Below are 13982 nucleotides of genomic sequence, written 5' to 3'. Positions count from 1 at the left end.
TCTAATATTTGATAGAATAGTGTGAAAAGATGTTTTTCTAAATAATATTAAATAAATCTTTAGTGAAATATTTTAAATCAAAGGATTCCTAGAATATCTCTAGCAGAGAACGTGGTATCGAATTTTAAATATTTCAAGTAACTCCATTTCAAAATTAGTCTTTTCACTTATCCACACTCTTTATCTTCCCTTTGGGTTTTATTGTAATAATTCAAATGTGACCGAATCACATTTGTGGAATCTCTCTCTCTCTCTCTCTCTCTCTCTCTCTCTCTCTCTCTCTGTATATATATATATATATATATATATATATATATATATATATATATATATAAAATTGAGTGTTAAAAGAATAGAATTATTAAGAATAAGGCTTAGGGAAATTTTCCATGATTGAGAAAAGGAAAGCAGAGAAATCTCCCCGAGTAGAAGAAAGGAGAAACTAAATATCACTCTATTCTTTGCTTCCCAAATTGCAGGTGTCTTGATAACAAATGTCTTTGAGGGCACAATGCAGGGAATGTCAGTGTTACAGTGCTCTTAGCTAGCTTTTTACATCTCTTCTCATTATCCCTCCTTTTTCTTCATCTTTTGCAAGCAAGAGGACTAAAGCACAAATGAAAAGCTTTCAACTGTACAATTTAGAGTTTTGGAATCTAAACCAAGTTCCTTATCCCTGACTACCCCTGAGGTAATGGGTAGAAGACTCCGTGAAAATCCCACCGAGTTTGCATTTGCCCAGTCTGCCATGATTCGATCTAATTTCAAGTCTTTTCCCATAAAAATTCCCGTGTGGTCAACAATGTGTAGTTAGTGATCACAGTTTAGTGGACGCGCCCTGAAAGAAACTGAAGGGATGGGGGATGTGGGATGATTTCTGCTACTAAGTAATTTCTGTGTGGGCTCAAAGTTGAGGAAGAAAAGTGATAAGTGATAGAGACTGAGTTATGCAAAGATTGGGTTCTAAAACAAATGAATGAAAAACTACCAGTGCTACCTACCAGGAGTCCTCCCTCCAGGTTTTTTAATCGAAAATAAAGTTTAGATTTGTAGATGCATCTAAGCCAGATAATGGAAAAATACCGACTAAACAATAACCACAAACATGTGAAACGAGTGCTTGGTTTTCCTTTTGAATTAAAAAAAAAGTGAAATTCAAATTAATTTCTCAGTTGGATTTGGGGCGTTGGTTAATATTCGCATTCTCTTTAGGAAAGAATTTTCAAGGCAAAGTGAAATATTCCCTCTAATAGGTACTCTGAAAGGTAACATTTTAAAGTCAACAACCAAGACAAATAACTGTTTAACTTCAGTGTCCTTGGAAGTACTAAGCATTTTTACTGATTACCGAATTCAATGGTAGCTTTTAGCGGAAAGAACAAAACCTCCCGTGTATTGTGTTTGTTAATTTGCCAGTGAAAACCTTAAACTATATTCTCAGTTCTGGAGGATAATTCAGTTCGTTTCTGAAAGATGGAAAAATAATCTTTTATTAAAATTTGTTTTTATAGCTGAAACAGTGCAGTTAGTTGAAAACCTTAAGCACATTTAATTAACCTTACTATGAGTTGTCAGTAAGTAGAATACTTGTTCTTCTGGACCAACAAGCAATAAGAAGGTATAAAAGGTTGGCATAATAATCAAGAGGTAATTCTATAAAATATGAAAATACGGTCCAGAAATTTCCAGAAAAAGGGATATATATGGGAAAATGTGTCACATATAATTTAAAGAGTCTTAAGGATTAAAAGATTGGGCTAATTCTTCTTGGTGAAGTCTTTCAGGAGAAGATAGCTGTTTATCCATTCATTCATTTAGCTATTTGTGGAGGAGAGTAATAAAATGTTACAACTATTTGTTCTTAATTAGTGATTTTTATAAGTAGATTTATTTTAATTGAGAGTCAACAAAATAGGCAAATCTGTGAATTGGGATTCCAAGCATATTTATCACAGATCAAAATGTTAATCTAGATGATAATTTGTGAATGAAAATTTTTTAAAAAGCACAGAATATGAGTTTGGTGGATGGGTTATTTAATGCTGTCAGGTATAATCGTTTTCAAATGAGGATAAAGTATTAATGTTACAATGATAAAAGAGGTTAGAGGCAACTGTATATACCTTTCACTGTAGCTACTTTTTAAAATGTGTCTTATAGGAGAAAGAAATATTTACAAGTAAGGTGTTTTCTTTTAAGCAATCTTTTAGACACTGCCCCATGAATGTTTATTTGGTTGATACCTTTTTTCCTAAAGGAAAATAGTTATTTTTCTAATTAATTGATAATGTCCCAAGAAGTTTAGAGAAAAAGAATCCCCCCTCAGTAGGAAAAAAAAAAATCTGTACCAGTAAGTTTCATTTCAGTAGTTTTTTACTGAGTTGTTAAATGAAAGTAGACAGCAGTGTTATGCTTTAAAAATGTTTCAGATAACATTAGGAAAATGATAAAATGTCACACTGCCTCTGTTTAATTAACTTTTCCCAGGTTTTGGAAGTGGTGGTGAACAGATCTGTGTTAATGTTTAATGACCTCTTCTCGTTTGGCAAATAATCTTATTGTAACTGTGCAGGCTTCATTCCTGAAAGTGTTCAGTCTAAACTTGAGGAGAACTTGAGAGCCATAGAAAGAGGAATATTAGTATCGATAATATTAGAGCTAGACACACAACAATAGGTTCTTCAATTAAAGAATTTTTTTTTTTTTTTTTGGAATCTCCTCAGCAAAAATACACCAACATCCCCTACTTTCCCTTTCCTTTAAATGGAAAATTATATAACGATATCAATCTTTGTACAGTTTCTAGTGTGGCTTCTGGGCAATAAATTCATTGACCTTGCCCCCTGTACAATTTTAGTCAAATACCAGGATGGTGTAGTTCCATCAAACTTGTGAAATAAGATGCCCCAAAATAGAAAGCATTAGGGAACCTCCTAGGTGAGGAAACTCACTCTTCTAGTGAAGACTGGTACTTTCTTTGGCAATTTAATAGTCTTAGAAAGTTACCTATAGCAGAGGAATCAAACTCAAACAGAAGTGGGGTTCTCCCTAAGGTTTACTCCCCACATAGGCAGCAATATTAGATTGTGTTTTTATTTAGTTTAAAATTTCCCAATTATATTTTAATCTTGGTTCAGGCCATACTGGGAGGTAGGCCAGGTGTGTGAGGCCTCTGGCCTCAAGTGCTGAGAGGTTATGACCACTCAGTTTACACAGGCGAAATTTGTCAGAATTGAGACTTGACCGTTTTCCTGGCTTTACGGCTAGCATTCTGCCTCCCACTGGAATGGAGGAGAGCAAGGAAAATGGGATTATTTTGGAAGGTCTTCTTTAGGTAAATCCCCAAATCATTTCTGGATCTGAGACTACGTTGGGTTTTTAAGAGGAGGGGGGGAATAAAGAGTAAGATTGCAGTCGCATTTCGGAGGAAGCATAGTAATTTCGTTACAACTCCATTGGTTTAGTAGGGAGAGCATTTCAATTCCAGATTATTTTGCAGGAAAGCAGATAAAAGTAACATCTGCCTCTCTATGCCTATAATAGGTTCCATTATAGGATCACAGATATGGAACTGGAAACTTGGGATTCCCTCCTAGTTCAAACTCCTTCCATTTACAAATGATAAATCCGAGGCTCAGGGTCCTCCCCCTCCCCTCAATTCAATTTCTTCATTAAATCAGTGTTAGCTTTTCAGTTTCCAGATATTCATGTCAACCCTTGATTTTTTTTTTTTTTTTTTTTTTTTTTTTGTTCCCTCACTGCTCTTTCTCCCCCTTCCACCTTCCCCACCCCAGAACTGCTGGAGGATCTGTCGGACAGTCGAGAATGTGTAAACTGCGGTTCTATCCAGACACCCCTGTGGAGAAGGGATGGGACAGGCCACTACCTATGCAATGCCTGTGGGCTCTACAGCAAAATGAATGGGCTGAGTCGACCTCTTATCAAACCCCAGAAAAGAGTGGTAAGTGAGAGCATGCACAGAGCAGCTTGTGACTGAATCTATATGGCGTTGAGTTAAACCATTTTCTTTGACTGGGGGTGTCCCAGAATTCAGAGCCCCCAAAATGGCATCATGAGAAGGGAATTGAGGGAAAGTGCCGGGATTGGGAAATAGCCAGACAGTTCTCACAGACTTGTTAACAAGTAGGGGAGATGGGGCAGACCTAGTTGCTCCTGGAACTGTGTGGAGTTGAGTCTCCAGGGTAGTCTTGGATTCAAGAAGGAAGGAGAGGGTTGAGAAGATTCTCTATGTAGACGCTTATTCACATCTGCATTCCATTGTGAATAATTTCTTGGGCCAGCTTGCTTTTAATTCCACTTTTGAGTAGAATACTATACATTCTTTAATTTTTTTTTTTGGAGGGGGAGGGAGGTAGAATGTTGAATTTTGGTAAATTTGGATTAGTTTGTCACCGTTTTTGAATTGCTATTAGCTGAGGTCTTTGAAAGCTAGAAATTAAAACATCTTTCAAGTTTATGATGCTTAAAAGCTCTAATTTTTCTTCAGGGATCAATTTCACCTCTGTGTGTTGAGTCTCTTTTAGTGAGCTCATTACTGCTGTATTTTCTGGAGAAAATTCATTACAGACAGTTCTACTAACACCACAGGACTACATTTATTTTAAAGAAATATCCTAGTCCACAAATCCATTTTGAAGAAAAACATTTTGCCGTGGGATGCTAGATTTCTTAGGTGTGCAGCTAATTTGTTATATTCTAATTAGCAGGAGTAAATGCAACTGAGTTGTGCTAACTAGATTAGATTGAAATTGCATCACAATAGAAGTCTCTCACCTTATAGGGAGGCAATTAGTTTTATGGGTTTGTTTCTAGTGTCTTTAAAATAAAGTGGCGAGGGTGAATTTAATGAGTGTGAATGTATACAGTTAAAGTTAATTATAACATCCTACATTCTCCTACAATTTATTGCTTCCCCCAAATGGCACTTTTAAGAACCAAATAAATAAGTACAAAGATATGGGGTGGAGCATGGATGTTGCAGTAATTTATGTTATGTATAATCATATACAATAAATGTGTGTCTCCCTGATAAATGTTATAGGGATGTTTCAACGTTTCCACATTTTAATTAATGGAAACTACATTTATGGTTCTGAAAAGCCACATTGAGTTTAGTATTTGCTGAACTCTAGAAAGTAACATTTTCTTCAATTTGGGTCTCAAACTTGATTGCTAAATAAATTTAATCAATTCAAGAAGCACATTCAAGTTTTGATAGTACTATTTGTTGCACAAGTTTTGTGTATGTGTCCCTAATAGGGAAGATTGTTTTAGCAGTAAATATGATGAAGAAATTCAGGGGTAAGAATTAAGAAGAAAATATAGGAACAAAAATATCCCAGAGTTGACTTATTTTTCTTCAGTGTAACAGGTGGAAACCAAGGTCAGGCAATATAGCTAGCAAATAGGCAATAAATGGGACCAATAAGAGGGTGTGTCATGAGCAATTAGTAGTCATTATAGATTCCTTATTTATGGCCCCAATGGATAGAGGATACTTCTCAGAAACTGAGTGCTATGTTTAAGTTTGTTTAACCTGTAGTACATAACCAATCACAGTGAATTTGACATTGCAAAATAACAGATTTATGGTGTAACTTAAATTCCTTGTTAGTGATGAATGTAACAGAGATCACTTGTTACAAGGGACTTTTATAACCCATTCACCTTCATTTCACATGTTTATGAGGACTGGCTTGACTTATGATATATGGTCGACAGCCATAAAATTCTTTGTAATAGTGGCAATTTCTGATACTGGATTGTTTCCATTGACTTCAAATTCCACTGAAAACTCATAAACGGCTTGTTTACAAAATGGGCCTTACTGTCACTAATTTACTGATTTTATATAATTCCTAAAGAGGAAGCAATTATCACTCTTAACCCCTTCTCAGTCATTCTGGAGGTGGGGGAAAGACAAAAAGTAGTGAGTTGATTCCATCTTAGCTCCCTCAATTTCTCTCACAAATGTGTGTGTGTGTGTGTGTGTGTGTGTGTGTGTGTGATCATATCAAATAATTATTCCAAATATACATTAGGTCAGTCAGGTTCATAAATTTAAACCTGTGAAAGTCAAGCTGATTTTTTGGGGGAGTGGGGGAGAGAACAGTTAGAAATTAAAAAAAAAAATTCTAGCAATGGCTTATGCAATTTGATGGGGGGAAGGGGATATGTCCTACACCCATATTAAAATAAAGAAATGTTTGATGTACCACAGTTGGTGCAAATTGTTTGATGTGCTTTTAAGGTGTGACTACAGGATCTTGGAAGGCATCTAATATCATTCTCTTTTTATTAAAAAAAAAAAAGAAAAATGTAATCACTCTTTATGCCTCCCTCCCTTCCCTCTTCAAGAAGATTTTTGATGTGGAGTTTAATTTTTAGTTGAAGATACTTCTTGAAAGGCACCAGTGATATGGTTTTATTTTATTTTACTTTTACTTTTTTCTTTTTATTTTTTATTATAGCTTTTTATTTACAAGATATATGCATGGGTAATTTTTCAGCATTGACAATTGCAAAACCTTTTGTTCCAACTTTTTCCCTCCTTCCCACCACCCCTTCTCCCAGTTGGCAGGTTGACCAATACATGTTAAATATGTTAGAGTATAAGTTAAATACAATATATGTATACATGTCCATATAGTTATTTTGCTGTACAAAAAGAATCGGACTTTGAAATAGTTTTACTTTTTCTTTATGTCAAATCTTAAAAGAACTCTCATAGCAGCACAGTATACAGATATGCATAATACCCAATTTTACTTTTCAGTTGGGAATTTTTAAAAATTACTTTAGTATCAGTCTGGCTCATAAAATTGTTCTGTTCTGTGGCTGTGCTTGCTTTCTCAATGTACATAGAGATGAAATCCTATATTGCACTTCTTAATTAAATGTTTATATTTAGAATGGTAATTATAATGTCTCACATTTTTTAGAGTTTCAACAACTTTATTCACAATAATCTTGTGAGGTTGGTAGTATCTCTGTTAGTTAATATTTCTCATTTCACTGGTGAATGAGATGAGGAAACTGGCTTTCAGAGAGTTAAGTGATCTGCCCAGGGTCACAGTTGCTAGTAAGTGCCAGAGTTCAGATAGGAACCTAACTCTCTTTCTTCCAGGTTGTTCTTTCCACTACTTTAGTTCCATGTTCTGGGGACCTTTCAAGGAATTTTGCCATTTTGCTGGCAGATATATTAGTTGTATACTATGAGATATTCTCTAGATCTTTATGATGAGTTTTTCTAATTTATTTTGCTTACCTACATTTTATTTCTTTACCACGCATAGTTTTTTGAGATTCTCACCACCTTTCTTTTCAATTGAATAATTTGTAATTTTGTACAGCTAGATAGATTCTACTTAGAAAATAGTTTGAAATAAATTTTTAGTGTTAAGGATCTGATTATTTTAAAAGTTTGGACATTTTTAATAATTTCAAGGCTCATATATTTTCATATTTGAGAACAAAACAACTGAGAACCTGGATAAAACCAAATTCTTTTAATGATGTCATGAGCAAAGGGGCAGGCCAGTTCTGAAGTTCTACCTAGGTGACCCTACCTAAATGAATCTATATGACATCTTTACACAAAATGCATTTATTACTTTACTTCCTTATCGAATGCCAGTACAAATCTGGGTAAGTAATCCTCATTTCTATTAGTGTAAATATAATAGTCTTAGCCACTTAACAATAGTTAAAGCAATAAAAACTTCTACACTCTTTTTCTAATCATCAGAACCACAATCAGTTGGGTAATAAGATAACAGCTGACTATAGGACATACAGCATATTCTTGTCTTTTGCTCTATTTGGAAAAATTTCCCAAGGTCACTTGAGACTAGTGTGTAAATAAAGAACTCCATCCCTTCCCTCCTTGCTCCCATATTCCTTTTGGCAGATATTAATTTGCTTTTTTCTGAAAAATAGAATTATCTTAATTCTGTAATTGAGAAAATGAAGATGAAAAGTTCAAAGGACCTAAATTGTTCAAAGGGTTCAAAATTAGCCTAAAGCAATTTAGCAAATAATGGCTCTTCTGAGATTAGGTTTTCCAGTATCTCACCTGAATATAATGATTGACTATTGACTATCACAATAGGACGGATAGTCATATTGTACCTTATCAAGCCATAGCCAGAATTAAGTTTTGAATATAAAATGAGCTTGCTAATCTTTTCAACTGCAGAGATGACTTTTCCATTTAAACAAAATCACAAGCAAAATCTTTCAATATCAATGACTAGGAGGTGCTTTCAAGTTTATCAAACATATTCTCAAGATGATGGTGCTTTTAATACCTCTGAGCCAGAACCAATTACTTAATATTGCATGGCTATTTTATAAAACAGTAATACACCATAGCAAATCTGCTTATCAGCTTTGTGAGATAAATCATACTATATAAACCTCCAATATGTAGTTTTGATCCAAAAAGAATTGTAACTGGATAGTTTTATTTCCTGCTTTCTGCATTTCTTTTTTGGAGTATTTTAGTTCTCACAAAAACCAAATGATGTGATTTGCCAATGTCAGGAACATCAAATGTTAAAGGACACCAGCAGATGGATATTTTTCCTAATGTCTGATTTATTTGTTCTTGTTTCTAGCCTTCAACACGGCGGCTCGGTTTATCCTGTGCCAACTGTCACACCACAACCACCACCCTGTGGCGTAGAAATGCAGAGGGTGAACCTGTTTGCAATGCATGTGGGCTCTACATGAAACTTCACGGGGTATGCCGTTTAATGTGGTTTTTAAATTACTGATGCAATTGAATGTGGTTTTACATCATCAAACATGTGGTGTACCTCCGGTAGGATTAGGACATACCCAATGAACTGAAGTGTTTATTTAAAAAAAAGGGAAAAAAAAGATGAGAAGCATTCAAAAAGTTAGACCTCTTTCACAAAGGTAAAGAAAAATAAGAATAAGCAAGCAAATAAACAAAAAAGCTCTAACAAAATCACAGACTAACTTTTTTATGAATGTTAAGAAAATTAGTATAGCTTTTTAATCTTACTTTGTATATGTCTAAATAGGTACAAAGTATCAGTGTTTTTGTTATCAGTACCAGAATTTCCATTTTGAAACGTGGCATAAAATATCATTAATATCTAGAGATTCTTTATTTTATTGGGAAGAGAGATGTGGAATATACTAAGTATGTAAAAGTTGAAATTTTAAATTGGATTTAGTTTTTCTCTAGAATGAAAAACTTAATCTATTACCTCCATACATGAGTTGATTGAAAAAAAAAAGTGTAAACTAAAGTGAAGAAATAGAGATGTTCTGGTTAGCAAATCATTTCTTTTTTTAAATGAAAAAGTTCATTAACACAGACCTTTATTTGATAGGGGAGGATGGAGATGTATTAACTATGTAAAAGTTATGAAAACCAACATTGTAACTTCAGATTGGCCCTCCAATTATTCTTTAGAATGAAAAATTTAATCACTTGTTTTTTCCTGCCAATAAGGGGGCTTAGTGAAAAAAATATATATACTAAAGTGAAGTAGTAGTGGTGTTCTGTTTTTCAACTCATTACTTTTTTAATGAAAGAATTCTGTATGAATATTGAGATGAAGAGGGCAAGTGATGCTTGCTTTGTCTACATGAAATTGTTTTGTAAAATTGATGGGACTGAGCTTTCATACATGTTCTTTTACCAGATAGACATGTCAACAAAAATTAATTGCAACTACAGTTTCATTTCTTCTCAAAGAAGTATTCACTAAACTTTATGTTCTGTATGGAATTTTTTTCCATCAGGTTCCCAGACCACTTGCTATGAAGAAAGAGGGAATTCAAACCAGGAAGCGAAAACCAAAGAACATAAATAAGTCAAAGTCATGCTCTGGTAAATATAAAATAGAGAATTTGATTGCAAAGTCTTTGCCCAAGTTTAGAAAGGAAACAATATGTATAGTTATGGTGTTAATTATGTCTGTTTTAGGTAACAATAACAATGCAGTTCCTATGACTCCAACTTCCACATCTTCAAACTCTGATGATTGTAGCAAAAATGCTTCTCCTACCACACACACCACAGCCTCAGGGGTGAGTGATAAAAAGACTACAGTACCTTTCCTTCTAAAGTAGGGTTCTCTATAGTATGTTATCTCAGTTTTATCTTATCTAGTAGTTAAAATAATCTAAACCAACAGTTTAGTTAGCTGATACTTGAATAGTTTTTTTTTTTTTTTTTTTTTTGAAATTACATTTAAATGTAAACATATGACAAACTTAAGTACTTTACAAACCTCTTAATTAAGATCCATATCATTTTTATGGTTAAATTAACTCATGTAAAACCAAGAAGTTTTGGTTTGAAGAGCCTTAAATTGTTTTATTTCCAAGTTTTTATCTTAGTCACGTGTACCACAAATATAGATCAGAAAAAAATACCAGGTCAATAGCCGACTGGAATCCAGGACTGATAGTATTTTAAAAGTCAGTTACCTTGCCTTATCAACTCTTGCTTTTATTATCTATTCAAAGCAAAGCTTATTCTAATTTATTATGTGTTATATATACAAAGTTCTATTTCTGTCTTCACCACAGAGTCTTGTCTTTAGCTGTGTAATATCTTGCTGTCTTATATGACTTTTTTCAAACCATGTTAGTGATGTCACCTGTCTTTACTTCACTGCCTTATAGAAAGATTATGAGGGTGGGTGGGATAGGTAGCTAGGTAGGCTGCTGGAGAGCAAGTCATTGAGGAACCAAGCCATACAGGTTTAAGTGGGTAGAACCCAAGACTTCTCTTAACCACTCTTTACATTAGGTGCCAACTTGTCTTAAATATTCTACCTTATATAATTAGTAAATAGTTTGTTGTCAGAATATTAACCTCCTACGGTTATGAAGTAGCTTAAGTTTATTCTTTATTAAAAAACAGAACCAAAACAAAAATTGTCCTTAAAATGATTTTTTTTTTTTTTTTTTTTTTTTTGGTATGTCTCAGTGTTCTCTAACCCAAATTCTTTCCAGCTGTTTCATTACAGAAATATGCAGTTTCACTGTAAAAAGTTTCAGAAGGGGGGGAAAAGGGAATCCTTTTTATCTGCTTTTGTTGTTTATAGATGCATCTTAAAGAATGCCTATTGACTTGAGAGAAGATGGACTTGAGGGTATAAGATTATGAGTTTACAAGGATGACAGAAAATATTAATTTTTGAGGCTCTTAAGTGGAACACGTTAAACATGGGAAAAGTAAATGCTAAAAAGACAGTGAAAATTTTTTGTTTTTTTTTTACTCCAGGTCTATAGAGCTATGACTATATCTATAAATTGAGTAATACAAACCCAGTTTGCTTTAAGCTTTATTGAAAATTGAGCAAACTTTTTTGTTTTTCTTTTGCATTGGCATTCTCTATCAGTAGACTATATTACCCCAAGTCACTAGATAATTGCCAAGGTTGTTTTGTATTTTTATTTTGTAAATTCCCCTGGCCCATTGCCTGTTTGGATCTCCTGTTATTATAACAGGCACCTTTGCCAACAATGGGCAATTGAGAATAGAAATCATTTGGGTAGAATGTTTTTTTCTTTTGTGGTGCCTATTTTAAAAATCTCAAAATAAGCTACTAGTGATTGAAATATATTGCTCTCAAGGGGGAAAAAAGCATATTCAGTAAACATCTGTAGTCCTAAGAAGGAGTGAAATTTTGACTCAAGTTGGCTTCTGTTTGGTGCCTTTGGATTTAGATGCACAGGTCTGTCCCAAGGTTGGGGTTTTCTTGTTACAGATCTGGTCAATGGTAATTATTATTTCTAGTAAATCACATTGTTGCTATCAGCCCAGAGAGGAGAGAATATGTCCCACCTGGTAGTCTGCAGATTATTTTGGCTACTTAGTTGTGTTTTCTATACAGAGTAAAGGTCAGCTCCTTGTTTAAGGGCCAGGGAAGGCAAAACAACTCACAGACTTTTGGAACTGTTTGGAGAATGAGAGATGAGTTCTTCTGTTATAAACCACGTGTCTACCATGCTGGGCTGGGTCCTCACTTCACCACTAGACCTATCAGAGCCTGTTTTAGGTTCAGTCCCATTCTAGCATGACCTGCTCAAAGAGTAAGTTGCAAATAGGAGATGTATATAGAAGCATGACTAACCACTCCCCAGCCACCGTCTCCCTTCTCCCTCCCTCTGCTTCCCCCCCCCCCCCCCCCCCAATCCAATTCCTTTACCAGTATTTCACAAATGGATGCACTGATGGTCTTGGTCATCATCTCATTGCCATTTGGAGAGACAATTTTTTCGCTGTACATGTAAAAAAAGAACAACCCCTCCCCCACCAACCCAACTACATGTTATCTCTCCTCTTGGAGCAAAATTTCCTTGAAGATAGACTAATTTTTCTCTGTATTCCCAGGAGCTAACCCAATATGGGGCCTAGAGTAGGAGTTTGTATTCTTGTTGACCTATCGAAAAATTTCTTCCTACTTCTTGCTTCCTCTCCATAAACCTGTGCTGTCCATAAATGAGGCTTTTGTGATTCATAGGCTTATAGAGCTCTCTTCCCCACTATCTTCAGCTATACTCATGTCTTTAGCATCATTAATGTCCCCCTCCTTGACATCACCTCTAGAGAGAGAGATTTTGGTCATTTTTAATCTTGGGGAACTTTGCATATTTTAGGTTCCTCATTTTATGGTTTCCTTGAAACTATTCTTTCCAATCTGAGTAGCATCCACTAAAGATGAATAGGGCAAAAAAGTCTGAGGAATTCTGGAGGGTCTAAATTATTTAGAGGAAAGATGGCGGTTTTGCTTCTTTTAGTGCTTCATTTACCATCGTACCAATTGTCATTAATCCTCTGGTCAGGACTGTTGGAGATGAGTTGGCAGTACTCCTTCATGTCTTTTTCCCAAGTGACCTTGATATGCAAGGTTATAGGACCATTTAATTTTGTATCTAATTTGTGGATTTTGAAATTGTCTCATTAACAATCATTATTCAAGGAAGGGATTTTATACCTATTTATTTTGCAGATGATGAAGCTGAGACTAAAAAGGCTAAAGGAAAGTCCACAAAAAGCTAAAATTCAAGTCTAAATTTCCTGATTTCAGATCCAATACTATTTCCATTGTGCAGCAAAAAGGTCATCTGACTTAACCTTGAGGATCTCTGGTGTTGGAGAATTGAGCCCATTTTATATTCAGATAACTCCAAATGTTAGGTATTTTATTCTTATGTTGTGCTGAAATCTGCCTCTTTGTAATTGCCACCCATTTCCCCATAGAACAAGTTGACTTCCTTTTCTACATAACAACCTTTCAAACATTAGAGGGAAATAATTATAACTCCACCTACTACTTCTCTTTTCCAGGATTAACACGCTGAGTTTCAATTTAATCCTTATTTGTCATAAAATTGAGGCTCCTGAGCAGGAGGAATATTCTGTCCACTAATCTCGTTATCCCCTTTCATTTTTCCTTAAACATTGTCATTTCCAATATAATGCCAGAATTGAACACAATATTCAAGGTGTAGTCTGTTCAAGGTGAAGTACAATGGACTTTCTCCTTCTTGGCCCCAATATAATAATATACTCACAGACTTGTTAAAACCAACTTTACCATCTTGAGCTGATGAAATTGCAAATGCTATGAATCAGAGCTTGATTTTATTATACTGCTGATTGTCTAGATTTACAAAATAGTGGAGAATGATGTTAAAACAGATTTTTTCCAGAAAGCCTGTTGTTAAATATTACCAGCATATCTATGAATACACTAAACTATACCATTCAGTGTAGCCTAGAGAAACATTCACTTTTTGGGGGTAATCATATTTTACTTTTCGCTTCTATTGAGCTTGGGGTTCATGACAATACACAGACTTTTTAAAGGTGAACTTTCAAGTCATATCTTCATATTATACTCATGAGGTTGTTTGTTTGTTTGTTTGTTTTTTAACACAAGCATAGGATTTTGCACTTATCTATG

General features: G+C 34.6%; 1 protein-coding gene across 8 annotated transcripts in view; it reads left to right on the top strand.

Moving 5' to 3' along the window:
• Positions 1-13982, top strand: part of GATA6 (GATA binding protein 6) — a 39227-nt gene that overhangs the window by 5092 nt on the left and 20153 nt on the right. For all 8 annotated transcript variants that reach the window (XM_031946537.1, XM_031946538.1, XM_031946536.1 and 5 more), the window contains 4 exons: positions 3795-3961; positions 8640-8765; positions 9802-9889; positions 9986-10089. In XM_031946537.1, coding sequence (XP_031802397.1) covers positions 3795-3961; positions 8640-8765; positions 9802-9889; positions 9986-10089 — 485 coding nt within the window. The remainder of the gene's footprint in view (positions 1-3794; positions 3962-8639; positions 8766-9801; positions 9890-9985; positions 10090-13982) is intronic.

Source organism: Sarcophilus harrisii, chromosome 1, assembly GCF_902635505.1.
Source record: "Sarcophilus harrisii chromosome 1, mSarHar1.11, whole genome shotgun sequence".
NCBI lineage: Eukaryota > Metazoa > Chordata > Mammalia > Dasyuromorphia > Dasyuridae > Sarcophilus > Sarcophilus harrisii.
This window is presented reverse-complemented; position numbering and strand designations above follow the sequence as displayed.